The sequence below is a fragment of the Myxocyprinus asiaticus genome, chromosome 34, assembly GCF_019703515.2.
Source record: "Myxocyprinus asiaticus isolate MX2 ecotype Aquarium Trade chromosome 34, UBuf_Myxa_2, whole genome shotgun sequence".
In the NCBI taxonomy this organism is placed as follows: Eukaryota; Metazoa; Chordata; class Actinopteri; order Cypriniformes; family Catostomidae; genus Myxocyprinus; species Myxocyprinus asiaticus.
In genome coordinates, this window is record NC_059377.1 from 28,866,489 (window position 1) to 28,894,344 (window position 27,856).

Sequence of the window (27,856 nt, forward strand, 5' to 3'; positions counted from 1 at the left end):
TCCAGCCGCTAGGAGGAACCAGCACAAAAAAAAGCGCTCAGTTTCCTCAAACAGTCAAGTAAATGTTCAGTGAGCTGGTCTACTCGGCTGCAAAGTGAGTACCACAAGATGACTTACTCACTCCATTGACTTTATGAAGGACATCGCTTGCTGTGGGCATGTGAATGTTTTACGGCCCTCCTTAGCATCTATTCTCAATTTGGCCGGGAGTTTCTTGCATTCCTTGAATCGATCACGTTTCTCTCTTGTCGAATTCGCAAAGTCTGGGAACAAGAAAATGCTGTGATTTTTCCAAGAAAGCCTGCCTTTACTCCTCTCCTCATGTAACACAAGATCTTTATTGGATGATCTCAGAACTTTGGCCAGAATTGATCAGGGCCTGCCTCCCTCCATGGCTCGCCAAGCAGGAACCCTGTGAGCTTGCTTGATTTCCAGCTTATGGCCTGCTATGTTGAGCAGATTCGCCCTCAGTAATTCCACCGGCTATGGTTCTCCATGTCCTCCAACTTCTAGACATGCTTCAAATCCACCTTGGTCGCTAGCGGATTAGCAGATAATTCACTCTATGATGACTCCAGATAATCGATCCGTTTCTTGACATCCCCCACTCTTGTAACCACCTCAGTGAACTTCGCCTCCATAGCCGTGATCGATCGACATATCAAGCAAGATCTTCCAAGTTAGCAATGACCTTCGTCAGCATTGCCGACCTGTTCAGCATCTCTCGCCGCATTTCCCGCACTTCTCCGACTAAATTGACTCCCAGGCTCACGGCCTGCTCGGGGCGTCAACTTGAGCACGTAAGTGTCTTTTAATGTCTCCAGAGCCCGAGGATTTTGAATTCTTTGACATATTGTCCTCTTAGAACAGTTATGGAGCAGAGTATATCGAATCTCACCAGTTTATGTCATTAAAAGTGTTAAAACTAGCAAAGTACACAGAGCTCGCCGTTCACACGTCCGATCCTCACATGGCATCAGGTGACTCCCCCATCCCTCCTATTCTTGAAAGAAAGTAAAAATTTAAGTTACAGTGAGGTACTTACAATGGACGTGAATAAGGGCAATTTTTGGAGAGTTTAAAGGCAGAAATGTGAAGCTTATAATTTTATAAAAGCATTACATGTATTCTTCTGTTAAAACTCATGTATTATTTGAGCTGTAAAGTTGTTTAAATTGTAATTTTTACAGTCGTTTTACTGTTTGTTGACATTACACCGTCATGGCAACAAAGTTTCAAAATTGTCTTTAACTTTACACAGAAAAGGTCAGTAAGTGATTTTATAACACTAAAATCATGTTAACACTTATATTGTTTATGTCTTGTGGCTATACCTGTACTTTTGAAACGTATTTTAACGTTTACCCAGATTTGTGCTTTTTTTTTTTTTTTTTTAAGAAAAAGAGGAAGGGGTCGAATTTATTTTTGTTGTAATCAATATTATGCGACAAATTATGTCGATTGAGCTTAACTTGTATTGAACCCGGAATATTCCTTTAAGAAACGTAAAAGTCAAAGTAATTATTTCTTAGAATGTGAAGGGCATGATCAAAAAGCACTGAATTTTATGTAAAAAAAAAAAAAAACATTCTGGCAAATTTTATGTTTAAAATAATGTGACTGTGTAATACCTCTTGTTCTTGTGGCACTGAATAAAAAAATTAATAAAAAAAGAATGTAAAGGGCTTGAGGGAATTTAAAAATATTTCAAACTAAATAATTTTTCAAACCTAATTTTGTATATATTGTTTTAAATTATACCATTGTAAACATTAAATGTGCTCACTTTTCTGTACACCATTGTTTCTTGTTTTGTTTAGATAATTTGAGTTATGTAAAGCATTGAATAACCACTTTATACAAATGTCCTCATATATTGATGATGACACTGAGAACCTGGAGACAAATTACAGTGGTTTGCACATTTTCTATAATATTATAACACTAAAATGGCTATAATCCATCCATGTACATATTTTTACAACATTCTAGCTACTGCGAAATGGTACAATCTGCTTTTGCTTCTCGTTTTTACATATATTTGTTTTCGTATCACGTGACTTCTGAAAATAGTCACGGGGCTGAGAAATCAAAGCAGACAGACAAGCATACTCGCAACTAGCGGGACCGCAACCGTCGTCAACACAAGCCATCAAACACGGAATTTTCCTTCGCTAGTGTTTAAAACACAAACGTTGTATTTTGCTGTGCGCCGTGTAACCTGAGGGGTAAGTCAATCTAATTTTCTAGCTTTTCTTTGGTTAATTTCAAAGCAAATTTAATAACGCAGGTGGATGAACATGGCGCTCGTGTTGTTCGGTGCGACAAATCAATAAGCTTTATGTTTTCTCGCGTCGCGAGTATGTATTTCAAGCAAGCTATTTAATCGCACATCTCTCCTGACATTTCAGGTTTTGCCTTTTAATCTATTACATTAGACATTAGATATGGTATAACAAACGTGATGGAGTCACATCATGTTAACGACATACGCAGCGGGCCACCCAGTTATATCAGCAACAGATTAACCTACATGTTATGTTTGGGTAGTCTCCTGGTTATGTTTTAATTTAACAAACGGAATGCTTATTTATATTGTCATTATTAGATTTTTGGCTTGATACTCTTAAGTTAAATTATTTAATTTGTTACTGAACAGAAGAAATGTTGTTTACATCATGGCTCACATGTATTGTTTCTTTGGCCATGTTTAACGCATTTGTTGCAGTTGATAATTTTGGAGCCTCTGGTCATTCCAGATCTACACCGCTCTTATTGTAGTCGTACAATATGGATAGAGTTCTCAGGACAGACTGCTGACCACACATGAATAGCAGATCACACATGCGTATGTGTCATGGGTTGTTATTTCAAGCCTATAAGAACTGGTGCAGCATGTATGGTTAGGCAGACAAAATAGAAAAGAAATTGAATTACATGTGTTAAATATGTACAGTAATGCTTTGGTAACTACTGTCCCAAAACGCAGCATGACGTTGCGTTTTGTTGACATTCCTATAAAAAAAAAAAAAAAAAAGTATGCATTATGGCAGAAAATGTATGTTCCAGTTCTCACTATTTGCCAAGTCACATCCTAATCCCCTTTGCTGGACAACATTCAGGCCTACTCATCATCCCTTTCTACCCATCTCAGCAAATTGTACAGCTCAATACTCGCGTCCATTTCCCAAGCCTTGCTTAAACCATGATTATTTGTTTTCTGGCATTTGTACATTGGGCATTGTTTTTCCAAGTACATTGTTTTTTAATGAGGGTCTACAAATCTTATAAAAATACAGTTTTTCATACAATGGGTGTTTGCGATCTGTCCTCCTACGGCACAGGCTTTTACACAGATCACACTTATGTTGTCTTGTGAGTGAGGAGTTGGTGGTCAGATCTCATGAGAATTTGTCACAATAGTACAATATGGCAAATTAATTTATATGAAATCACGAGTTATACACCCACCAATGAGAGACGCTTCCCTTGTGTCCTTGTAGTTCTTGATTTGGCGTTTGTTCCGTGTTAATCCAAAACTGTGTTTTGGTAACTTTAACTGCTAACCCAAACCCCATCCTTAAACATAACCATAAAGTGTTAGACCTTACCCTACCCAGAGCGTAAACATGACCATGATATTAATGTTAATAGGCCTGATGTGTAATACAGAAGAAAGCAACACTTCCGGATTCCAAACACCTGTTCGTGAAGCATATTCTGATTGGTTGATGTATAAGTCGTACGTTTTCGTTCAAATTCAGTCATACTAATAGAGCGCAACATTGATTGCCCACTTTACCTTCTGGTTTCCAGAAGTATTTTTCCATTTATTTTTTCCATAGACTTTTCATAAAATCGTCCATAAAACAGTTGTTAGTCATGAACCAAACCAGTCAGCTCCAAGGTGAATACAACATCACAAACTTTGTTTTGAGGCAAAAAAAATTATGTGAAAATTGGATAAAAAGACAAAAGTACAATTCTTTGTACATACTGTCTTTTAAGAAGGCATGGACTACAATCCCATAAAGCATTGCAAAATGATTTAATTGAATAAAAAATGATGGGAATATATAAAACTATTGATTTTAGGTTGTTGATTATAAGCATAGAAACAATATATTTTACATGAATTGCTAAACATTCTGATATGTACAAATATATATATGTAGTTTAAAGGTGAAGAGAGACCGACTTCATTACGCCATCCTACAGTGGGAGTGGCGGTCACGCCGAGGCACGTTTTTGTGGGTTTGGTTGGCCACGGTTCTCTGATTGAAGAGTTCTCTGCTGGACCATGGGTAATGTAGTTGTTTACCATGAATTCAGTTACAAACACAACTTTTAAACAATGAAGTTGAAATAACGCAGACAGCTGACTTACCGGAAGCATATACCATCGATGAACAACCTCAGAGCTCAAGGTAGGTCTGCCTTGAAAGGTTTACAAGTTATCGTTGAAAATCAATAAGTCTATGGAAACATTGAATGGGATTTTTACTTCCAGAAATGTACTTCCAGACTGTTGGTTCGTCACCACGTAGTATTGTGACGAATTCTTATGACACTATGTAATTCATTCAGTTGATGGACAATTGCAAATGTCCAGCCTGCAGTCCTCTAGCATATCTGATTTTGCTCATGTCCTGTTTTGTTGGCCATTATATGCTCATGCATGCATGCCAGCACATTGTAGACCCTGTAGCCCATCCAAAGAGAGTAAATTCTGTTTTCTTTTAGACTCTAAGTATTATAAATGCTACTGTTTATACAGTACATTCATATTACAAAGTGCATGAAAACAATGTTTACCTCGAAAGTTTAAATGTTTAGACCCTAAACCAGAACTCCTGTATCTTATGACACCCCCAAAAAACATGGGTGGTGTCTCCATCTTCTGAATGGCATCACCAGCAGGTGGGTGTGTCCTTAAGACCAAGCCTATACAATTTAGAAGGGGACCAATAAAATCTATGTAGAATCTTAAATTGCATAAGGCGCACCCTTGCATCTCTAGATGCAGACATGACATTTTTAAGAATCCTAGCACACACTCCCTCCTCCAAAAACAAATTTAAATCTTCCTCCCATAATCTTTTGAGGGAATTTAAAGCTCCATCCCCCAGACTCTGAATTAGCAGGGAGTAATACACCGATGCCTCATGACCTTTTCCAAAAGCAATAATCACCACTCCCAGAGTATCTGCCGCACTAGGGGGGTGCAGAGTAGGTGGCACAGCTGTAAATACTTATAAAATTGAGATCTGGGAATCCCAAAATTTTGAACCAATTTTTCAAAAGATCTCAATACTCCACCCTCATAAAGGTCACTGAGTGTATTAACCCCCCTCACAATCCAATCTGACCAACAGAAAGGGGACTTATTAATGCATAGTTTAGGGTTCTACCATATGCTTGAGGCTACGTTTAAATAAATATCCGAATTAAACACTCTGGACACTTTTTTCCATATGGAGTGTAAATGAAAAATAATGGGGTGTGACTTAACTTCTCAGATTAATTTGATCGAAAGGCTTTGCAGAGGCGAGATAGGGGCAAGAGCTTCCTTTTCAATACAAAACCAGGGAGGGGCTCTCTCAGGTGGAAGCGACCAATGAGCCAAATGTCTGAGACCGAATGCATAATCATAAAACAAAATCTTGGGTACACCTAACCCACCTTTGTCAATCAGCTTATGTAACTTATTGAAATTTAACCTGGCACGCTTACCATTCCAAATGAAGGACTTCGCTATGCTATTAAATTGTTTGAAATAAGAGAGGGGGACATCTATAGGGAGAGATTGTAACAGGTGATTGAATTTTGGAATACAATTCATTTTAATTACATTAACCTTCCTAATCATCAATAAGTGTAATGAAGCCCACCTGTCCACATCATTCAAATACCTTTTTATTAAGGGATCAGTATTAACTGACTGAATCAGACAAATTTGCTGGGAATTAAATTCCCAAATACTTAATGCCCTGTTTGGGCCACTGGAGGGCGCCTGGCTGGAAGGCCATTACTGGACAATATGCTGTCAAAGCCAAAGCTTCGGATTTAGACCAACTGACTTTGTATCCTGAGAACTTGGAAAAGGAATTAATAATTTTGTGGAGGCAAGGCATAGATCTAGTGGGGTTGGAGATGAATAATAAAATATCATCTGCGTAAAGCAGAAGCTTATGCACCACACCTCCCGCAATCACCCCTGGAAAATCATCCTCCTTTATCGCGGCTGCTAATGGTTCCAGGGCAAGACAGAACAATAATGGGGAAAGAGGGCAACCCTGCCGAGTGCCCCTATTCAGAGTAAAATAATCTGAAATGAATCCATTTGTTTGTACCGTTGCTACAGGGTGTCTATAAAGTAACTTAATCCAACCAATAAATGTACTCCCGAACCCATACATTTCCAAAATCTTAAAAAGATAATCCCATTCTACCAAATCAAATGCCTTTTCGGCATCAAATGAGATGGCAGTGACCGGAGACTGATCATTCACCACAGACCACATGATATTGATGAGATGCCTGATGTTATCAGAAGAACTGCGGCCCCGAATAAACCCCACCTGATCTATATGTATAAGAGTTGTCATAACCTTACTTAATCGGTTAGCCAAAATTTTTGACACAATTTTTACATCTAGTTGGATCAGGGAGATTGGACGGTAACTTTTACACTCATTTGGATCTTTGTCCTTTTTAAGAATCAGACCGATCAGGGCTTGTGTCATGGTTGGGGGAAGCTTTCCATTCTTTAATGATTCAGTATAAACTTCTAACAAAAGTGGAGCCAGTTCTGTAGCATAGGATCTAAAAAATTCTGCGGCAAAACAATCTAGCCCCGGAGCCTTGCCAGTAGGTAGGGACTTAATTACCTCGTCAAGCTCCTCCAAGGTTATCACAGAATCAAGAGAGTTTTTTTACTCAGTCTTTAGTTTAGGAAGATCTAATGGTTCCACAAAGTTTCTAATATCTTCATCAGTAGACGAAGACGTGGAACTATAAAGATCAAGGTAGAACTCTTTAAAGGCATTATTAATATCAATGGCCGAGGTAAAAATATCACCACCAGCAAATTTCACTGAGGGAATGATAGAAAGAGACTCTCTCTGCTTTATATATCTAGCCAAAAGCTTCCCTGCTTTGTTCCCCAACTCAAAGTATGACTGTCTTGCCCTGAATAACCAAAACTCCACTTTCCATGACAAAATAGTATTATATCTATATTTCAATCGGGTCAATTCTCAGAGGCCATCAGATGACATTCGGCGCTTCAGCTCTGCCTCTGCACTTTTAATATTTCCTTCCAACTCCACGAGTTCTCGTGCCGTGGATTTATTTGATGAATGAGGCATACTGTATGATCCGACCCCTAAGAACCGCCTTAAGTACCTCCCAAGCCATGCCCGCAGAGGATACTGAGGACCATAAACATTGATTTCAGTCTTTAACATTTGTTGGAAATCAGGATTTTGCAAAAGGAATACATTAAGATGCTGATTTCGATTTCTCTATGTGGCAACACCTCTAAACTCACCAGGGCATGATCCGAGACTAAAATATTTCCCACTGAGCAATCAACAACAGATGAAATGAGGGACTTAGAAATAAAAACAATCTATTCTAGAATAAGTCTTATGGACTGATGAAAAAAATGTATAGTCCCTACCAGATGGGTTCAAAAGTCTCCAAATATCTGTAAGACCAAGATTTTTACACATCCTGTGAAGTGTTAATGTTGCTCTAGGGGACTTACACATTTTTGCTTCACTATGATCAAGGACTGAGTCCATCAAAAGATTAAAGTCTCCTCCCAATATTATATCACGAGGAGTGCCAGCGGTTTGCAACATCCCTTCAAGATCTATAAGAAAGCCCTGATCATCAGCGTTAGGTGCGTAAATATTAGCCAAAATCAGACTTTGCCCCTGAATTTCTGCTAAAACAATAATGACTCTTCCTAATTTATCTTTAATCTGTTTGAGACATTTGAATTGTAAATGTTTATTTACCAATATAATGACTCCCTTGCTCTTACTTGAGCCCGCACTAAAGAAAACATGTCCACCCCATATCTTCCCAAATTTTTCAGCTTCTTGCGGGGAAAGATGCGTTTCTTGAAGAAACACTATATCATATTTCTTACATTTAAGAAACGTAATAACCTTCCTTTTTATGGGGTGCCCCAACCCATTCACATTCCATGTGGAGAGAGAGAGTACACTCATTAACATTTGGCATTTTTATATAATAGAAAAAATAAATTGTGTGCCAAAAACAAAATTTTTGACCACATTTCAACATTAATGCAACAATAAAATCCCGAACTTCCCCCCGAACAAAACAAACAGAAAAAAGAAAGATGTGCGCATTAACCCCGCGCACGACAGCGCCAACCGACGTCAGTCCCTCTAAACTCAAAGAGTCCATGTACGCCTACGAGAGCCTCCGCAACAACTTTGCCATCGGATTGCTCAATTTTGCCTCACAAATTTGTAAGGCAAAATTACATAACATCAAATATTTTGTAAAACAAACCCCAGCCAATAGGCAGAATAAACACAGAGAACATGTAGACTCATTCACAGAACTGTCTCGAAGGTGTGTTCCTTCACAAAACAAATTCCAGCCGATATAAAGCCATTCAGTTTCCTCGGTCAGACAATGAATCTTCAGTGAGCCAGCTGATGAGTGCAGCAGATGATGTAAACATTCCAATGTCTCACGAAAATGCTCCACAAATCATACTCCAGCCAACAGGAGGCATAAGCACAAGGAACTGACAGATTCATCCATAACTGTCCCGAAGTAATGTTATTTAACAAAACATGCTCCAACCGCTATGCGGAACCAGCACAAAAGGAAACGAAACACGCATCCCGGTTCCTCGGATGGTCAAGAGTCAATTAATTCGGAGGCCACATAAAAGTATATCTCATGACTTACACAGTCCGCCAACTTTATAAAAGACATCCTTTGTGTGGGTATGTAGATATTTTGCGGTCATCTGTAGTGTCTTCTCAATCTGGTCGGGAACTTCATTGTAAAAGTGATCTTCCGTCAATGCAAAAGTTTCTTTAAGGAAAAGTGTTAATCCACAAAATAAAACAAACTCCAGCCGCTCGGCGGAGCCAACGCAAAAAGAAACAAAAATGGCACCCAGTTTCCTCCGAAAACCAGAGTATGTACAGTGAGTCAATCCACTCACAAGAAAAACACCCAATGGTTACTCACCCATTGTTTCTATAAAAGACATTGCCTGATTGGGACATGTAAATACTTTGCAGCCATCTTTGGTGTTTATTCTCAGTTTGGCAGGGAACATCATTGCAAAAGCGATCTTCCGCTGATGTAAGAGTTTCTTGCATTCCTTGAACCTATCGCGTTTCACTCTTGTCGAGTCCGCAAAGACCTTGCCTGGTGCAACATGAGATCTTTATCGGATGATCTAAAAAATTTGGCCAGGATTGATCGGGGCCTGTCTCCCTCAGCAGATCTGCAAGCCGGGACTCTGTGAGCTTGCTCGATTTCCAGTTTGTGGCCTGTTATGTCGAGCAGACTCGGGGGAAAAGCTCATCTAGGAATTTCACCATATCTCTGCCCTCCTCATGCTCAGGAATTCCCACAATTCGAATGTTATTCCTGCGGCTTCTATTCTCAAAATCTTCAAGCTTTTCAAGAACACGTTTCAAATCAACTTTGGTCATGGGCGGATTAGCGGCTAATTCCTCTCTGATGACTCCAAATAATCGATTCGTCTCTCAACATTTGTCACTCTTGTGATTAAGATTTTCCATCGACGTAATCGATCAACGTATTACAGCAAGATCCTCCAAGTCCTCAAGTACCTTCGTCAACATCACTGACATGTTGGACAGTTGACGCTGGATTCCTTCTCCCTCCGCGCCATCCAAATCGAGTCCCCTGTCCACAGGCCTGTCTGGGCTTTCATCTTGAACCCGTAAGTGACTTTTAATGTCTCCAGAGCCTGAGGATTTTGACTTCTTTGCCATGTTTACTTCAAACAGCAAATGTGTAACTGGGTGTATCGAATTTTACTGGATTATATCATGAAATAATTAAAAAAATAAGCAAAGTGCACAGAGCTGTCTCTCACATGTCTGCCCTTCGCATGGCGTCACCACTCTCAACAGTGAGTATTTTTAACGTTTACGGATTGGACCCAACGTTAACTCAGATTTTTGCTTTTTTTAAAGCCACAAATGCTGTTAATTGAGCTTAACTTCTATTTATACCAGACTGTACCTTTAAGAGGAAAAGCACATTTCTCCACAATTTTGGAACAAGGTTATGAGGTTTAACTTCTTGATTCTCTTCATTTGAATGGAAATAAAATGCTCATGTGGAGATTAGTATTTAAAGATGGAATTGGTTTCTTCCATGAACATTTGGAAAATGCTTTTGAAAATTATAAGGTGATCTCTTTAAAAAAAATAATTCTGCCATGTGGCGAATTTGATATGGGTTCTCGGATTACAGAATGGCCGATATATCAATGGAAATAATTATTAGATTAGAATGACTCTCATACTTGACAATAAGAGAGATACATGTGCTGTGGAACTTTCTGAGGGCTTCAGAGAAATCAGAAATTCTTATTGAAATTGACCGGTTTCAGCTGGGACCAATTTGAACTTGATTTAATGTTCAGGCATATTTTATTTGAAAATCATGGAATATATGTGGAGCTACATATTTTTTAGAGATATTTACCACAATGACGGCAATTTGACATCTGCAGTGACTAGTTTCAGGGGCAATATTACAAAAACTTTTCAGTTAAGATCTGAGGTCTTTATTGAAATAACTATGGTTACTAAACAGATGGGATATGATTCTAGAGTTTGGATGTTTCTGTAATATGACCCCTGGTGCTCTTAAAATAAAACTTGAGCACCCCGTTGAAATAACAGTCAGAAGCAATAAGCATTACAATGCAGTGGAATAAACAAGAGCTAAGTTTGTGCTATTTCTTTCCCTTTTTGGTCTCCGTATGATCACCTCCTATCTCTCTCTCTCTCTCTCTCTCTCTCTCTCTCTCTCTCCCTCTTTTAAATGTAAAATTTCAGTGCAATTCCTGAATTTTAATTGAACTTGAAATGAAATAGCTAATAAGATGCAGAATTGTATTAAAAAATATATGTAAGGTAGTAGGATTAAAGTGGAATGAAATTCAAATAAATTAAAGTAATTGCTGTAGTTTAGGTTTTAATACATTGATTTTAATATAAGTTGCCCAAAATCATCTTGCACAAGGTATGGGGTATTTTCAGAAATGCCTGCACCTATATTAATTTGTTTTTAATTTCTATACAGTATATATTTAATTATATTCTAAATTAACTTTTATTTTATGGATAACGTTGTAAGATGCACTAAATTGCCCCAGAGTCTTCAAAATTGGGCCAAACAACATGAGGCTAACTTAAAATGTGGAAACCTTTAACATTAGGGAGAGTGACATTACATAAACGTTAGCAGACAAGAAAGCAAACATGTTTTGATTAAATTGCTTTCCCTAAGTGTCGGTCCAGATTAGCTTATAGTTTTGTAACCCTATTCACTAATGCTCTGAGACACTTGCCTTGTGTAAATTATGGGTGTTTTAGTAGGCTCATTGAAGTAGTACTCCCTTCCCATAATTCCCCCTGTGAACCACAATCAGCCGTAGCCAAGTAAAGTGTCTCTTGCTTTATCCACCATCTCCTAAGAGGATTTCTGTCCTTGAGTAACCCGTCATAAACCAAACTACTCGCCAGTTTGGACAGCAAGTGTCTTCTATGAGCCAATCCTGTTTGCTCTCTTACATTGCATTTTTCCTCTGACACAAAGTTTTATTACCACTATAAACTTAAACACTGGCCAAAGTTTAACCATTCCGGAATAAAATAAAAGGCTTACTTGTGATTATAATGAAATTACCTTTAGATACAATTATAGGCATATTGGCATTTGTCATAGCTCTAGATCAATGCTTAGTTTTATTGTTGATGCTATATACAGTATTTGCAGGTTCTCTTCTTATTCTGAATTCTTGCATGTAGACATTGAGATCCCATTTAGATTAATGATGACTTGGTTTGGTTTAGCTTTTGTTATGCCTGACCCCTGGAAATTTAAGCTGTATAGCTCATACTAAGGTTTTTTTAATGTCATTGGATGATTGTCTCATTTTTCTGCACATTAATGTGTGACTCAAGTTTACAGTCAGCAGATCAACATGATTGTCACAAGGTTTCTCATAGGCTGAAAATTCACCCTTAAATCAATTGTATAAATGACTTGACTTTCTCAAAGAAACCTCATTCATTAATGTGCATTGGATCCTTCATTTTGAATTTATTTTATTTTAAAAGAGTTGTCTAGCCACAACGCCTAAATGACCTGAGTATGTTTACTTAATTTTTATTTTGTTTGCCATGGGACACAAAATAAGTTTTCAGAATATGCTGTGGCTTAAAAAAGAAGTAAATAAATGAAACCACAAAAGCACCATAAAACAATCATGAAACAAATCCATTTTATTTGTTTGCTATAATACAAGTCTTCAAATAGCCCTATGTGAGGAGTATACCCAAAACTTTTTATTCAACGATCTCCATCTCCATCTGCCATAGTGCCCATAACACCCATAACCACCAACTCACACACTGATGATGATTTAAAAATCGCAGATTCAAAAAGCGTTAAGTCACAGGTTTTATGGCAGTGATGTCAAACGCACATTGGCTCTCAAGTGTCTTGTGACCGTTTGCGACTTGCCATATTTCTTGAAGTATTCTTTTGAATGAGATTTAACAGTGCCTTCACAGAGTGGATCAGGAGAAGATTTTCAGCGATTAGGCTAATAACTTAAGTTCCACTCTCTACCTCACACAAAGCTATTATATGCTGTCAGGGAGCACATCGGATGCAGCGCATAGTCCTTTGGACTACTTTTGTTCTCAATTTTGCCATTTTTCGGAATAAATTATTGTGATTAAGTTTATCTGCCTGTTAAATTTTTTAATATGGTAAAGAAATGGTTAAGGATAGGTTTAGGGGTAGGGGTGAGATTAGCGGCTCTAATATATTTATATAAATTAGTATATTGTAACAAAAATTGTCACTGTACAGTAATCTGCCTGTTACGTTTTCTTATAATTTTGAATAGTGGTTATGTGTAGGGGACGGGGCAGGGTTAAGAGATCTAAAATATCTATAAAAATGTTTAAATATATTTATGTAGTATAAATATATAATAAATAATTTATACAAAAATATTTATAATCGTTTTGTGGATTCAAAAACTGTGTAGCTATAATGAATTCGTTAATTAAATTTCTAAAGCTGTTAATATGTACATATGGTTACATTTTAAATGCTTTTAAAATGTACATATTGAACATTTCAGTGTCTATCCAAATATACAAAAATGTATGTTTCAATGTTGCAAATATTAATGTACAAATAGCTAAGTATAATAATGAGATCAGGCTGCTAATTCATAAGTAAATGATGTCAACATGTGGGAAAACCCTCCTGCCGTGCTAAAATAAAGTTCCCTGGAATTAGCCAGGACAATATTACATGTCTAAAAAAAACAGCTTTAAAAACATGACTCATTCTGTCCTGCAAATCAGAAGTGCTTTGATATAATAGCAGTCAATAGCAGTACAGACCGTATCCACATATTGAGCCCTTAATTAATTTGGTTAGTGTTTTCAGAATGAGAGATACACAGACTGGGTGACATTAATGGAATAGACAGAATCAAAGACATTATGAGATGGCCCACTCATATAAGAATGGGAGAAATTGTACTGCCTTACAAAGCTATTAAAAAAAAGAACAAATCACTTCTTTGATAGAGGCATCACAATGGACCTGATTTACAGTAGCACCATCTTTAATTTTTGAGGCAGTGAGGCATAGACTTACGGTCTCTTCAATGGGTTGTGCTGTTTTTTATAGTGTTTTGGATCTTTCCACTGACGAAAATTCTATAGACAAAAATCTCCGTAAAACAAGTTGCGGAAAAGTTCACGTGATCTTGGAGCTTTATACAGCTTTATACCGTGCATGCTTTGAGACTGTACATTTATCTCTCACAGCCATGTTTTCATACATGGCAAAAATCAAATATGGCGCTACTGTGAATAAGGTCTCAATATGGTGGCTGAATAGATTTCCTGCATGCATATTAGCTGGACCTGCCTGAAAAATATCTTTTTTTTTTCTTCTTTTTTTTCTGTGATTTGGCTAAAGAAACTGTTTATGATACCATTATTGTCATATTTCTGATTTGAAATATGCCATTTCAGAGAAATACAATATTGAGAAACAGTTTCTGCCTTTCTCATTCAAGCAGATGGGAACTGTACTTGTATGACTAAAAAATAGCTGATGAAATAGTTGCGAAAATGGCCGACCTGACTTGCCTTAAAGGAACTTTGACAAAATTAAGCACTAATAGATCATTATTGAGGTTAGCTGGTGTTTTCCCAAAAATATAATCACTCAATATAGAAAATAATAGTTTAGTGTTCAAAGATGGCATCCCAAATTCAAAAATACATTTGTCAAAGTGAAATGAGGTGAAATTGCTTTAATCCTTGCTGCTCTGAAGGAGGACAGTGGAAAACAAGCTGTTGAATATAACCCGGTCATTAATGCTGGACAGACCGCTGAGCTGAGATCAGATCACATGGGATTTGGCATCCAGAGTAAATGGGACAATGTTGCATAACTGCTGTTTATTCGGTGAAGAGAGTAAGTTTTCATAATGGCACCTTATTTGAAAATAGTAGAGAGAAAATTATTTAAGTATGTCAGCTGACCGATTAACCTACAGTACAGTGCAAAAGTCTTGGGCACATAAGGTGTTTCACAAAAGCATTTGTCTTAAGATGGTTATTTATATCTTCAGCTTTAGTGTGTCAATAGGAAATATAAATGTTAGACTCCCAAACATTACTTTTGCAAATAGAAAAGATTAGAATAGAAGAACAGGGAGCCCTGCAACAGATGTCATGGCCCCCACAGAGCCCCCGACTGAACACTGAGTTAGTCTGAGATTACATAAAGAGAGACATTGAGACAGCCTAAATATATAGAAGAACTGTGGCGAATTCTCCAAGAATCTTGGAACATCCTATCTGCCAACAACCAAGAAAAACTGTGTCCAGGTGTACCTAGGAGAATTGGTGCTGTTTTAAAGGCAAAGGTGGTCACACCGAATATTGATTTAGCTTTTTTTATGTTTACTGGACTTTGTATGACATTAAGTGATAAATGAAAATTATTTGTCATTATTTTTGAAGACATCCTCACTATGCAACATTTTTCACAAGTGCCTAAAACTTTTGCACAGTACTGTATATTTTGGAATACTTTGTCTTTTTATGTTTTTCTTCATTTTGTTTGCAGTTTGGAAACATTGATTAGACTACTCTTTCACTTAAGTAATAAGCCAAGAGAGGATGTGTGTTATAGTGCTTGTCCTATCAGAATTTGCTGTCAGAACTATCCTTTTTATAATGTGCCACCCCTCTCTCTCTCTCAGAAACCTTAGTTGGGAGGCCTGGGTCACTGGGAAGAGGTTTAAGTACTTTCATATATCCTCTGCCTCCTCACTTTTTAAATGAGAAACTACAATCCACATGCAACACGTGTGCAGTGCGCTACCAAATAACTTCCTAAACCCACGGATGGTTGTGGTTTGCCAACGGGTTGCAGGTTTTTGAGGTGTTGTTTATTCTTAGTATTCAGTCATAATTGCCACTGACTTCTGGCTTTTGCCTTCTAGTTGACCCGTAGTCAGTTGACTGAACTGAATCATTAAGTAAACAGTGCGGATTGTTCATTGACGGCCAGTCTTGGAGTAGTTTTGATCAGATCATTACAAGCAGAGATTATCTTTCCTGCAGTGGATTGAGTGCAACTGGAAATATTTACATGGTCTCTCAGCTCACTGTAGGTTTAGTCATTTTAGCTGGTGTACCTTCTGTATATCAGTGTTGGAGAAGATACTTGATTATAATATAATAGTTGATTGTAGCTTGGCATGCAACAGTTTCACAGTGGTTTACATACAGTCAAGCTATAATGTTTTAAAAAGTAGTTAGCTGTACTGCAAGTCACTAACAAAATGTAGCAAGTACAGTACATTGAAACTATTTAGGGTGGTGATATATTTTCAATTATACAACATCTGTCATCTGTGTTATAGTAAAATATTAGATAATATCATATTGTATAGTTTATTTTGAAAGTATTCATCTGGCACAAATGTAATCTTAATTGGGGTGATTTGAACACATAAATGAACACTAAATTCAACAAATAAAACTACAAAATGACTAACAAAAGTAACACATTACATTGAAACTATTTAAGGCGGCAAAAGCTTTTTTTTTTTCTTTTTTTTTTATTATGTAACATTTTAGTGTTCTAGTATAATATTAAGAAATATCAGATTGTAACATTTAACAGTATTTATATTGCATAAATCTACACTAAATTGAACTTACAATACTACAAAACACCCTAATTATGTAACTGATTTATAAACATAAAAACAGCAGTTTAGCTAAATATTAATTTTAAAATTAGTGTGCTATTGAGTGGTGACTTAAAGGAATTATTTTTTATTTTAAAGCTTCATTACAACCAACCATCTGAACCAAATTACTTTTTAAAATACTTGTCTTAGAGGACATTCTAGGAGAGAGTTTTTTTATTATAGCCCCAGCTTACTTTTGCGCAATACAATGTGGTGTAAAAAACTGTAATGTAATGTCTACTTATCACACTACACCATCACTTAATGGTGAAAAAATAGCTCATCACAGCTGAGCTACTGTCACCCTACTGAAAAATGCAGTTAAATTAGCATAGCTACTTTTAGTTATTCCCCATCACAGCTGAACATATTTGCTATACTTCTTAGGTCTTTTTTTATAATCTTTATATAAATTTTAACTTTTCTGTTTTCTTGTCAATTTCAGGGAAAGAGACATGTCCCAGGACAAGCCAGTCTACCCTATGATGGGGGAGAACAACCCCCTTCACAACAGCGTCTATGGGCCGCCCAAAACTGATGCGTTTGGGATGCCCCCGCCTAACTACTCCCAGAGCCCAGGGGCACCTCCATATGCAGCACCAGACTCCTACGGTCAGCCTGCTTATGGTCAGCCTGCTTATGGTCAGCCTGGTTATGGCCAACCTGCAGCACCAGGCTTCGGCCCTGGACCGTACCCACAGATGCCATACCCACAGATGCCATACCCACAGGGGCCATACCCCCAGGGCCCCTATCAACAGGGCCCTGTCCAACCGGGCTTCGCTGTAGATCCAAATGGTAAGTACAGTAATTTAACTTTATGAGACGATATTAGAGGTGTTTTTGTTACTAAGAGTAGATCACAAGAGTCTGGTAATGGAAGTAAAAATCCAATTTTTCCATTGAGAAATTGATTTTTAAAGGGTCATGAAACCCCATTTTTTGAGATGTTAACAAGTATGTACAGGTTGCACACAATTGAAAACTACTTCAGAACTCATTATGTTTATTGTTAAAGGTAAAGTGGTTATTTTTTATTATTATTATTATTATTATTTTTAGAGCCATTTCGTTCTTCCAGTTTAAAAATGAAACTTGAAGCAATGTCATAAATTCTTAGGTATACGCGTAAATTCTAAATTGTGTTTGGTAGTTGAGTACGCTAATACGTCATTCGTTTTTGAGTGTTTCTCCACATTATTCATGAGAAGGAACGCTTCCATCCAATCACTGCACTGCCTCATGCATAAGTTCGCATTACAGCAGAGAATTCAAAATCACACACGGATGTGACAGTGGTTCCAGGTAGAGCCCGACCGATATGGGATTTTTGAGACGATACCGATTTTAGAGAGGGAAAGTTCGCCGATTACCGATATGGTGGCCGATATATATATAATTTTTGAGCTGGAATGAAAACAGACCTTTTCTATGTGGATTGTTCACCGATTTTGCACAGATATGACTATGCAAAGGTACTCAGAAGGCTGCTTTCTTAAATATTTTTATCAAAGAATATTTGATATTATTATTATACATTGTCAACAAATTCTAGAAATGAACACTGAGAAAATAAATAAATAAAAATACAATAAATAGCTTAATAAACATCAGTACTGTATGTTTAGTATAAGTCAATTGCTGACCATTTAAATAAAGAATAAATAAAAATAAAATAAATAGCTATATAAACATCAGTACTGTTTAGTATCAGTCAAATGCTGACCATTAAAATAAAGAATAAATAAATATAAAATAAATAGCTAAATAAACATCAGTATTACTGTTTAGCGTCAGTCAAATGCTGACTATATTAATACTGCCGAGTCGAGATAAACATACGGTGTTACACCGTATTCTGCTATACAAGTTCAGGGGAACTTTCAACAGTGGAAAACCAGACTTTTAAATATTACATTTTATAAATGCAATGACTGGAATTGTTCAGTTGATGGGAGTACAAAACTGTAAATCCTGAACAAAGCAGTTTGGTGAATACATGTTTACACATTAGCTTCCACTCAGCTGACAACAATGAAAGTAGCTACGTGCTTAGCTAGTTAGCTATAAGCTCGTTGTCACGGAGAGTAAAAGACGGACGTTGTTTATTTTACTTTCCAGCATTGTGTCTCACCAACTAGGTAACAACGTAGCATGAAATCAACACTCACCACACACAATCCACCACCGCACCGTTGTCTGTTGAGCTGCAAAAAGATGCTCTGATGTTTACCTTTCAATCTGCTACATTACTTACTGCGCTGACAAACTATAGCTGGCTAACAGCAAAAAGACATGAGTGACATGGTTGTCAGAGACAAGGTTAATGTTATATTAGTTATATTGAAAAGGAAAAATGATGGGGTCATTGTTTATTAAGTTTCCAGTATGTATTTCACAAACTAGTTAACTTACTGACACACAGCTCAACTCCGCCCTGTCTGCAGAGCCACTGTCAGCTCAGAGTCAGCTCTGTAAACAATGGAGTCGGAGTGTGCTCTGCTGGACAAACTACGCTATGACACCAATTCTAAAGCATTGTTTTCTGCATTATATTTTCTGAAAAAAGTTTTCGTATTGCCGCATATCAGTAAAATATACGCCGATACCAATATATCGGTGAAAGGCTAATATCAGCCGATAATATCGGCCGACCAATATATCGGTCGGGCACTAGTTCCAGGCCCAGATATGAGAGTGGACTTTTTTTGTGTGTTAAACCCAAAACATTCCTTTGTAAGAATAAATATCTATGAATTTATAACAAGTTTCTAAGCAGTCCTGGTTTTGGTAGATATTAGGGGTGGGTAAAAATATAAATTTTACGATGCATCGCGATCTTCATTTGAACGATCTCGATATCGATTCTTAGATTGATTCGAAGATTGTTCTTTTACTCTTTGCTCAACCCTCCACTACAGTGAAAGGAAATTTACAACCAAATCTCATGCTATGCGACTTAAATGTATATATTTGGCAACTGGTTGGTAAATGTTGACATTTCACTCACCAGTAATTGTGTAGTACAGTGGTGGTGTATTCAGAAGCAAGATCCTTTTACTGCGTGTTGAGAGTAACATTTATACCGTGTAATGCTTGTCCAAAGACAAGATCCATGTGACCCATTTGTCATTGAATAATGTCTCTCTTAATACCCTTTCTGTTCTCTACAGTCAGTTACAAAAAATAAACCTTTAATTCTGATCTTGCATGGCACAGATGAGATAAAGCCATTCGAGAATCTCTCGTTAAAATGTACAGATGCTCTTTACAGAAATGCTGGTTTCCTTAAAAAGACGGTACCGGTTTTGGCACGTGTTCAACAAATCAATGTAAATACTTCTAAATATTACAAATTATGCAATTAAACAATAAACATGTAACAAAAAATAATATGTAATCTAATATCTTATTTATTGATTGAATACATGAATTTGTTCCTTTTTAAAAAGCCAAAATGTGACCAAAATGATGAAAAATTAATAAAATATAATTAAGTAAAATTAATAATTTAATAATGTACTTAGTTAGAATGCCCCCTGTATAATTAACAGCATTAGCTGGGAGAGAATTTCTTTCATATGTAGCAGTAGGGACGTTATAACTGAAATATACCCATTTGAATTGATATCTAAACAAAATCCAAATCGAGAGCTTGTGAATTGGAATCGAATTGGGAAATCTGTATCAATACCCAACCCTAGTGGCAATGCCTGCTTTCACTTCATTCTCAAAAGTTTGAACTAAATATTTGAATCTTTAAATTGCAAACTGTTTTATTATCTTCACTCTTCACACGTTCATACTTTTGTCCCATGATTAATATACAGCAAAGTGACCTTAAACTCTTTGCTTTTGTTTCCTCTAAAATTTGATGTTCAGCCATCTCTGTCGTGAGCGAGTTATTGTACTTGATCCCCTCCCGTCCTCCCCCCTTATACGCCACCCTTTATACCTCTTTTCATGCCCATTTCGTGACCCTTCTTTATTAAAAGTCTGAGGTGTGAATGACTGTTGATGAACTGGGGGGGTTTCTCGACACTAACGAGAAGCCACAAGGTAGTGAGATTTTTAGCCTTTTTTTTTTTTTTTACATTGTTTTTTGGTGGGGAACTACACAACCCATGAATCCTGAAGAGAGATCCACTAATCGGAGAAGTTGCTGTTACTGCGGAAACAAGAAGTTGTGCACAAAAGAACTCTGTAGCGACCGCCCTCTCCAACGAAGCACTGCGAATTACATAATTACATGAAAGTCGGTACACTCAATTATGGCTCCCTACACTCTGAAACTATTTTAACATTTGTACACATCTGAAAAATTTGCCATAAACTTTTTAAAATATTGATTTATTTTTATAATCCATCACTACAAATCCAGAGATTTATTGTCCCTTTTTTATTTCAATTGCGCCAATGTCTTTTTGTCTAATTTTCAGTTGAATTTCTTGCTTCAAAAAGCTTCAGATAGTTCACTCAAAAATGAATGTTGTTTCAAACCTGTATGACTTCCTGTCTTCCTTGGAACCCAAAAGAAGATGTTAGGCAGAACGTTAGCCTTTGTCATCATTCACTTTCATTGTATGGAAAAAAGATGCATTGAAAATGAATGGTGACTGAGACTAATACACTGCCTAACATCTCTTTTTGTGTTCCACAGAGGAAAGAAAGTCATATGGGTTTGAGACAATGTGAGTGATGGGGAATACATTTTGATTTTTGGATGTACTGTCCCTTTAGCAGGAATACATTGGAGTGCTGGAAGGTCTCTCTAGTAGTTGTACAGTCCATCATACATAACATTTTACCATCATATAATGTATTTATGACTATTTGTGTTCTTTGGCAGCTTCTATGGATAGCCCTGGATACCATGGTGGAGATGTCCCTCCCTCTTACTATGGCAATGACGAGTTTGCCAACTCTAACTGGGAAGATAAGAGTATCCGACAGGCCTTTATTAGAAAGGTAAGAGGGACAGGATCATGTTGAGCATTGATATATTTTGATGGAAATTGTTTAGTAGAAAGAGTCTAGTAAAACAGGAGAAATGAACAAGAATACAGTGTAGTGGTACCTTCAATATCTTCATCTAATGTAAGTTTAGAATATTTTAAAGATATTTGTGGACAAATATTCTATTCATTTTTGAAGGACTATTCATTTGTTTAGGTGAATTTTTTTTTTTTTTTTTATTATAAAAATTACTTAATACACCTTTAACATACATTTATCTGGCTGTACCATACTGTATATACAGTAGATAACAATAAATAATACTAAACACATTTTATTGTAGCAGTGTAACTTACCGGTGCAAAAGGCCTCTTCAAATATGTATATAAAGAAGTATATGTAGCAGTATAGTGTGTTAATAAAAAAAAAACCCTCTGTTTTCAGGTATTTTTGGTTCTGACTGTTCAGCTGACGGTCACCTTCTCTTTTGTTGCCATTTTCACCTTTGCGACCGACGTCAAAGTGTTTGTACGGAGAAATCAGTGGACGTACTATGTGTCCTACGCGATCTTCTTTGTGTCTCTTATTGTTCTCAGCTGCTGTGGAGAGTTTCGCCGCAAGCATCCGTGGAATCTGGTGGCGCTGGTACAACCCACAATATTTACCTCAAAAAATATGCACAATAATTTTGAATGCCATTTTTAAACTATTTCAACTTCATAGATAAAAAAGTAGCCAAGTATATAGTTGTTTGCATATAATGTAATGCTTATTGATTGACCCATCTTTTATTTTTCTCAGTCAATCCTGACCCTGAGTCTGTCCTACATGGTTGGCATGATTGCCAGCTTCTATGATACAGATGCGGTCATCATGGCAGTGGGCATCACTGCGGTTGTCTGCTTCACAGTTGTGCTCTTCTCACTGCAGGTTTGTTTGCTCACTACTTCTTCACTTGAAGCTGTTACTACCGAGCTAACAGCTCTTTAGAAATATTACTGTCGTTATATGGAGAATTCCTTTAATGATATTTCAGAGCTTTGGAAATGGGCAGGTGTTTTATTTATTCATCTTTTGTGTGCAATTACCACCACTGATGGTTGTTATTCTCTTCTCCTCCAAAAACAGAGTAAATATGACTTTACTTCCTGCCGGGGCGTACTTTTTGTCTGTCTGATCGTCCTGCTCCTCGCCTCAATCCTTTGCATCTTCATTCGTAACAAAATTCTGCACATCGTCTACGCCTCGCTTGGGGCCCTGCTCTTCACCTGTGTAAGTAGTGGCTAATTGAACTCCTATATGGCCAAAAGTATGTCAACCCCCCCCTTCTAATTAACAGGATTGGCAACCCCCCACCCCACCCCCCACCCCCATTCCCATCACCATCATCCATCGGTTGAACAAACAGATTGTCCCACCCCAAACTCAAAATCAAAATCAAATCAAATCACATTTATTGTCACACAGCCATATACACAAGTGCAATGGTGTGTGAAATTCTTGGGTGCAGTTCCAATCAATATAGCAGTCGTGACAGTGATGAGACATATACCAATTTACAATAACATCAAATTAACACAACGCAATTTAAAGTCTAATATACACATAATTACACACAACACAATATTCAAATAATAACATACACTGTACAGTATACAATACACACAATCTAGATACACATTATTCAGTAAAAAAAAAGTATATATAGAATGTACAGTAGGTTGTATTGTACTGTATTGACATTCAGCTGTCGGTTGATAGTAAGTTGTTAAGAGAGAATATAATATAATAATAATATAATTTATGACAGTCCGGTGTGAGATATAAGAGTAAGAGTAATAAAGTGCAGTGCTGATGTATTTTGAACGTGGGAGATCAAGAGTTCAAAAGTCTGATTGCTTGGGGGAAGAAGCTATCATGGAGTCGGCTGGTGCGGGTCCTGATGCTGTGATATCGCCTGCCTGATGGTAGCAGTGAGAACAGCCCATGGCTCGGGTGGCTGGAGTCTCTGATGATCCTCCGAGCTTTTTCACACACCGCCTGGTATATATGTCCTGGAGGGAGGGAAGCTCACCTCCGAAGATGTGTCTGGCAGTTCCTACCACCCTTTGCAGTGCTTTGCGGTTGTGGGCTGTGCTATTGCCGTACCAGGCGGAGATGCAGCCAGTCAGGATGCTCTCTACAGTGCTGGTGTAGAACCGTGTGAGGATGTGGCAGTTCATTCCAAACTTCCTCAGCCGAGAAGAGGCGCTGATGAGCCTTCTTCACAACGACTTCAGTGTGGATGGACCATGTGAGTTCCTCAGTGATGTGGACACCCAGGAACTTGAAGCTGCTGACTCTCTCCACTGGTGCTCCATTGATGGTGATGGGACTGTGTTCTCTGTCTTTTCTTCTGAAGTCCACCACAAGCTCCTTTGTCTTACTGAAATTGAGGGAGAGGTTGTGCTGCTGACACCAGTGTGTCAGAGTGTGCACCTCCTCTCTGTAGGCTGTTTCATCATTGTCAGTGATCAGACCTACCACCGTCATGTCATCCGCAATCTATGGTCAGACTCACATCATTGGTCAGGCTACTGTTGATGTGTCAAGCTGAATGGGCCACTCCAACAAACAGGAATTTTTTGATAGCACCACAGTTTTACACTTTATGTGAAAGCAACCTGCAAATGTATTTTCTCATGTTTTTGTTATGAGGTATATAAACTCAGCAAAAAAGAAACGTCCTCTCAATTTCAACTGCTTTTATTTTCAGCAAACTTAACGTGTAAATATTTGTATGAACATAAAAAGATTCAACAACTAAGACATAAACTGAACAAGTTTCACAGACATGTGACTAACAGAAATGGAATAATGTGTCCCTGAACAAAGGGGGGTTCAAAAGTAACAGTCAGTATCTGGTGTGGCCGCCAGCTGCATTAAGTACTGCAGCGCATCTCCTCCTCATGGACTGCACCAGTTGTTGTTGCCAACCTGTAACTGTCCCGCAGGTGTGATATTCGGATGTACCGATCCTGTGCAGGTGTTGTTACACATGGTCTGCCACTGCGAGGACGATCAGCTGTCCTTCCTGTCTCCCTGTAGCACTGTCTCACAGTACGGACATTGCAGTTTATTGCCCTGGCCACATCTGCAGTCCTCATGCCTCAATGCAGCATGCCTAAGGCATGTTCACGCAGATGAACAGGGACCCTAGGCATCTTTCTTTTGGTGTTTTTCAGAGTCAGTAGAAAGGTCTCTTTAGTGTCCTAAGTTTTTATAACTGTGACCCTAATTGCCAACCGTCTGTAAGCTGTTAGTGTCTTAACGACCGTTCCACAGGTGCATGTTCATTAATTGTTTATGGTTCAATGAACAAGCATGGAAAACATTGTTTAAACCCTTTACAATAAAGATCTGTAAAGTTATTTGGATTTTTACAAAATTATCTTTTAAAATACAGTGTCCTGAAAAAGGGACGTTTCTTTTTTCTGAGTTTATATAGCGTTTTACCATCTGTCTTGCACAAACTAGGTCATCAAGCCTGTTTTTTAAGTCTTCAATTTTCCAGTCTAACAGACTATATAAGGCATAACAAGTCTTTTGGGGCAGTGAGGTCAGCTTAAAGGTTTGGTCTAATGTCAGCAATTGTTGGAACATCAGGTAATGAAAGCAAAAGTTCTTAGTGAAAGCCTTAGGGAAATTGTGATGTAACAGGGAAAGGATGTAAGTAGCACAGTTAGTAGGATACAAACCCAGCAAATTGATTTGGGCTTTATTGTAAGGTGAAAAGGATTTTTGACCATATGATGATGTATTTAAACTAGGTTTTTGCATTGTCTGAAGAAAATGTGAGGTGTGTTTGCCAATGCAAAACCCGTTGCCACAATGCTAGAGTGTTGTGGGTGATTGTCCGGGCTTTGCTACCTGCTTGCTAAGGTATCCAGAGTGTTATTTAGTGTCTACTAAAGCAGTTGCTAGGGTGTTCTAAGAGGTTGTTATGTGGTTGCGTACTAGTAAAAAAGCATGATGATTTCTCCGAGATACAAAGGTAAAAAGAAACAGTAATATCAGATTCAACCCTATGAATAAACAATTGCACTTGCCTTATTCCCCCAAAGCACAACATGACTCTGACACTCAGTGCTTGTTTGTTCTTTTACAGTTCCTGGCTGTGGACACCCAGCTTCTACTTGGCAACAAGAAGTTGGCCATTAGCCCTGAGGAGTACGTTTTTGCAGCCCTCAACCTCTACACCGACATCATCAACATCTTCCTTTACATTCTGGCCATTGTGGGTCGTTCCAGGGATTAAGTGCACCCCCTCCCTGTGATCAGAGGGAAGTGCAGTCCACCTTTCTGCACAATGGTGTATCACCTCGCCTCTCATCACCCTTCTTCATGTTCTTTTGAGTCTTAAAGAGATAATCCGGCCAAAAATGAAAATTCTGCTATCACTTACTCAACCTCATCTCATCTCAAAACTGTGTGATTTTCTTTCTTCTGTGGAAAAAAAAGGACATGTTAGGCAGAATGTAAATTATGTCAGTCAGAATTTTCATTTTTGGGTGGACTAACCCTTTAATTTATTCCTTTCTACCATTCCTTATATTTAACATATGTACACAGGCTGGTCAGAAAATAGGCTCTATGTCCTTTTTGTGGACATGGTGTCAATTGCAAAATCAATTGGCATGTTTTTAAAAGTTCATTTAACCACTCATATGAATGTAGTTTCCTTAAACACACATTTTTGCTTCCTGGTAAAAATGCTTCTGTGGTTCTGGACATGTATCATATTGTGCAAAATTATTTAATAGTTGCATGCAAACAGCATGGCAGAAATTTCACCTGACCTCTCACCTCTCTGAGCCTTGCACGTGGCATAGTTATGTTCAAAGTGTAAAAATAAAACATCAATGAGCAAAGCATCAAAATAGATTTGCATTTCAGAGTGATGAACACTAATCAATATGAAGTTTCTCTGCATGGCAGTCTTAACACAGCAAAGAATGTCAGACAAAAACAGGTACTACTTCAAACATTTGATTATACAGCTGTAAATAGTCAAATAAAGTTCATAGCCCTCCAGTTTTAGGCTTAAATAGCTGAATGGCTGTTGAGCTCTCAAATGTGTGCATTTTCTAACATTACTGCTTTGCAACTTAACATCACTAATATTTACACTCCAAGACGAAAAACGGATGTTCAGTCAATTGTATTATCTACAGTACAGTACAACACTGATAAAAATAAAGTAAAATAGCCTATTGATATAATTTAGTAGTTTCTTTTCTGAGGAAGGTGTGGTTGTGAGGTTGTCTTTACTATAAATTGTTCCAAAGGTCAGTATTTCAGGCTCCATCACTACATAACATGACTCTGTTCTATCTTATTGCTTACTACTTTACACTGTTTTGTTCTGTTTTGTTTATTTGTGAAATAGATCATTTTGTTGTGTTTGTGGGTGTGTGAGGGAAAGAGATATTTTTCCTACATTTTAACTAATGTAAATGGAATATTGGAATTTAACAACAATTTGGTAAACCATGCTTTTAAAAATAAAGCAAGTTGCATGTTACCTTGCAAAAACATTCCATGTGCTGGAAATAACAATGTTTGTAGGATAATTCCTACAATTGATGTTTTTGTGGTTATTTATTATTTTTATTTATTAAACTGCCAGAAGAAGGTAGGCTGAGGCTGCTGGGTAATGATAAAGGAATGGTAACTTAGTGAAGAATTTAAAAAGTAGTGCATTTAAATCTTAAGGTTTAAGGAACTATATAAGGACAAATTGTCTGTATACCTTAGTTGTATACTAAAGAATTGTCACTCCAGATACTTTCAGTAGAAATGTTAGAATAAGAATGTAAAATGACATGGTTTCTGATGTTATTAACATATTTGTTTTCTTAACTGAAATGTCATGTACCCAGCTGCCTCCTGCATTGCATGTGGAGCTTTTGCACACTGAACTAGCTGTGACGGATGGTTGAAGAAAATTTTGTCTTGGATGGCATATCCCTTTTCTGTTGTCTGAAATGTTTGTCTTTATAACTAACTTCAGTGTAAGTAAAGCTTTGAGGTGTGTAGGGTGTGGTTGAGCTTTGTAGATTTCTTTGCACTGTACATTTGCATTAAACTGAAGTTGAATTATACTCCTATACAGCCTGTTTGCTTTTCATGAAAATAATAAAATTAGAGGACAACATGGTGTGAGAATTTTTTTTTCTCCTCCCCTTAGTGACTTGAGTAATGTCATGTATCAAGCAAATTGTACAGCATATTTAAAATATTGACCATAATTATTGCAGAATGTTTGAGTTAAGATTGTTT

At 37.4% G+C, this 27,856-nt stretch overlaps 1 protein-coding gene across 1 annotated transcript; it reads left to right on the forward strand.

The window, feature by feature from the left end:
* The first annotated feature begins 2,082 nt into the window (after positions 1-2,082).
* grinaa (glutamate receptor, ionotropic, N-methyl D-aspartate-associated protein 1a (glutamate binding)) lies at positions 2,083-27,731 on the forward strand. Its single transcript, XM_051671303.1, has 7 exons — positions 2,083-2,228; positions 17,025-17,377; positions 21,429-21,547; positions 21,980-22,180; positions 22,337-22,465; positions 22,664-22,807; positions 25,683-27,731. Exons 2-7 carry the CDS (start codon positions 17,035-17,037, stop codon positions 25,830-25,832), a joined length of 1,086 nt encoding a protein of 361 aa, XP_051527263.1. The 5' UTR covers positions 2,083-2,228; positions 17,025-17,034; the 3' UTR covers positions 25,833-27,731.
* Positions 27,732-27,856: the final 125 nt, after the last annotated feature.

Coding starts and splice junctions, on each gene's coding strand:
- grinaa (XM_051671303.1), top strand. CDS start 17,035: ATGTCCCAGGACAAGCCAGTCTACCCTATGATGGGGGAGAACAACCCC. Junction 21,548..21,979: donor GACAGGCCTTTATTAGAAAG/GTAAGAGGGACA, acceptor CTCTGTTTTCAG/GTATTTTTGGTTCTGACTGT. Junction 22,808..25,682: donor GGGCCCTGCTCTTCACCTGT/GTAAGTAGTGGC, acceptor GTTCTTTTACAG/TTCCTGGCTGTGGACACCCA.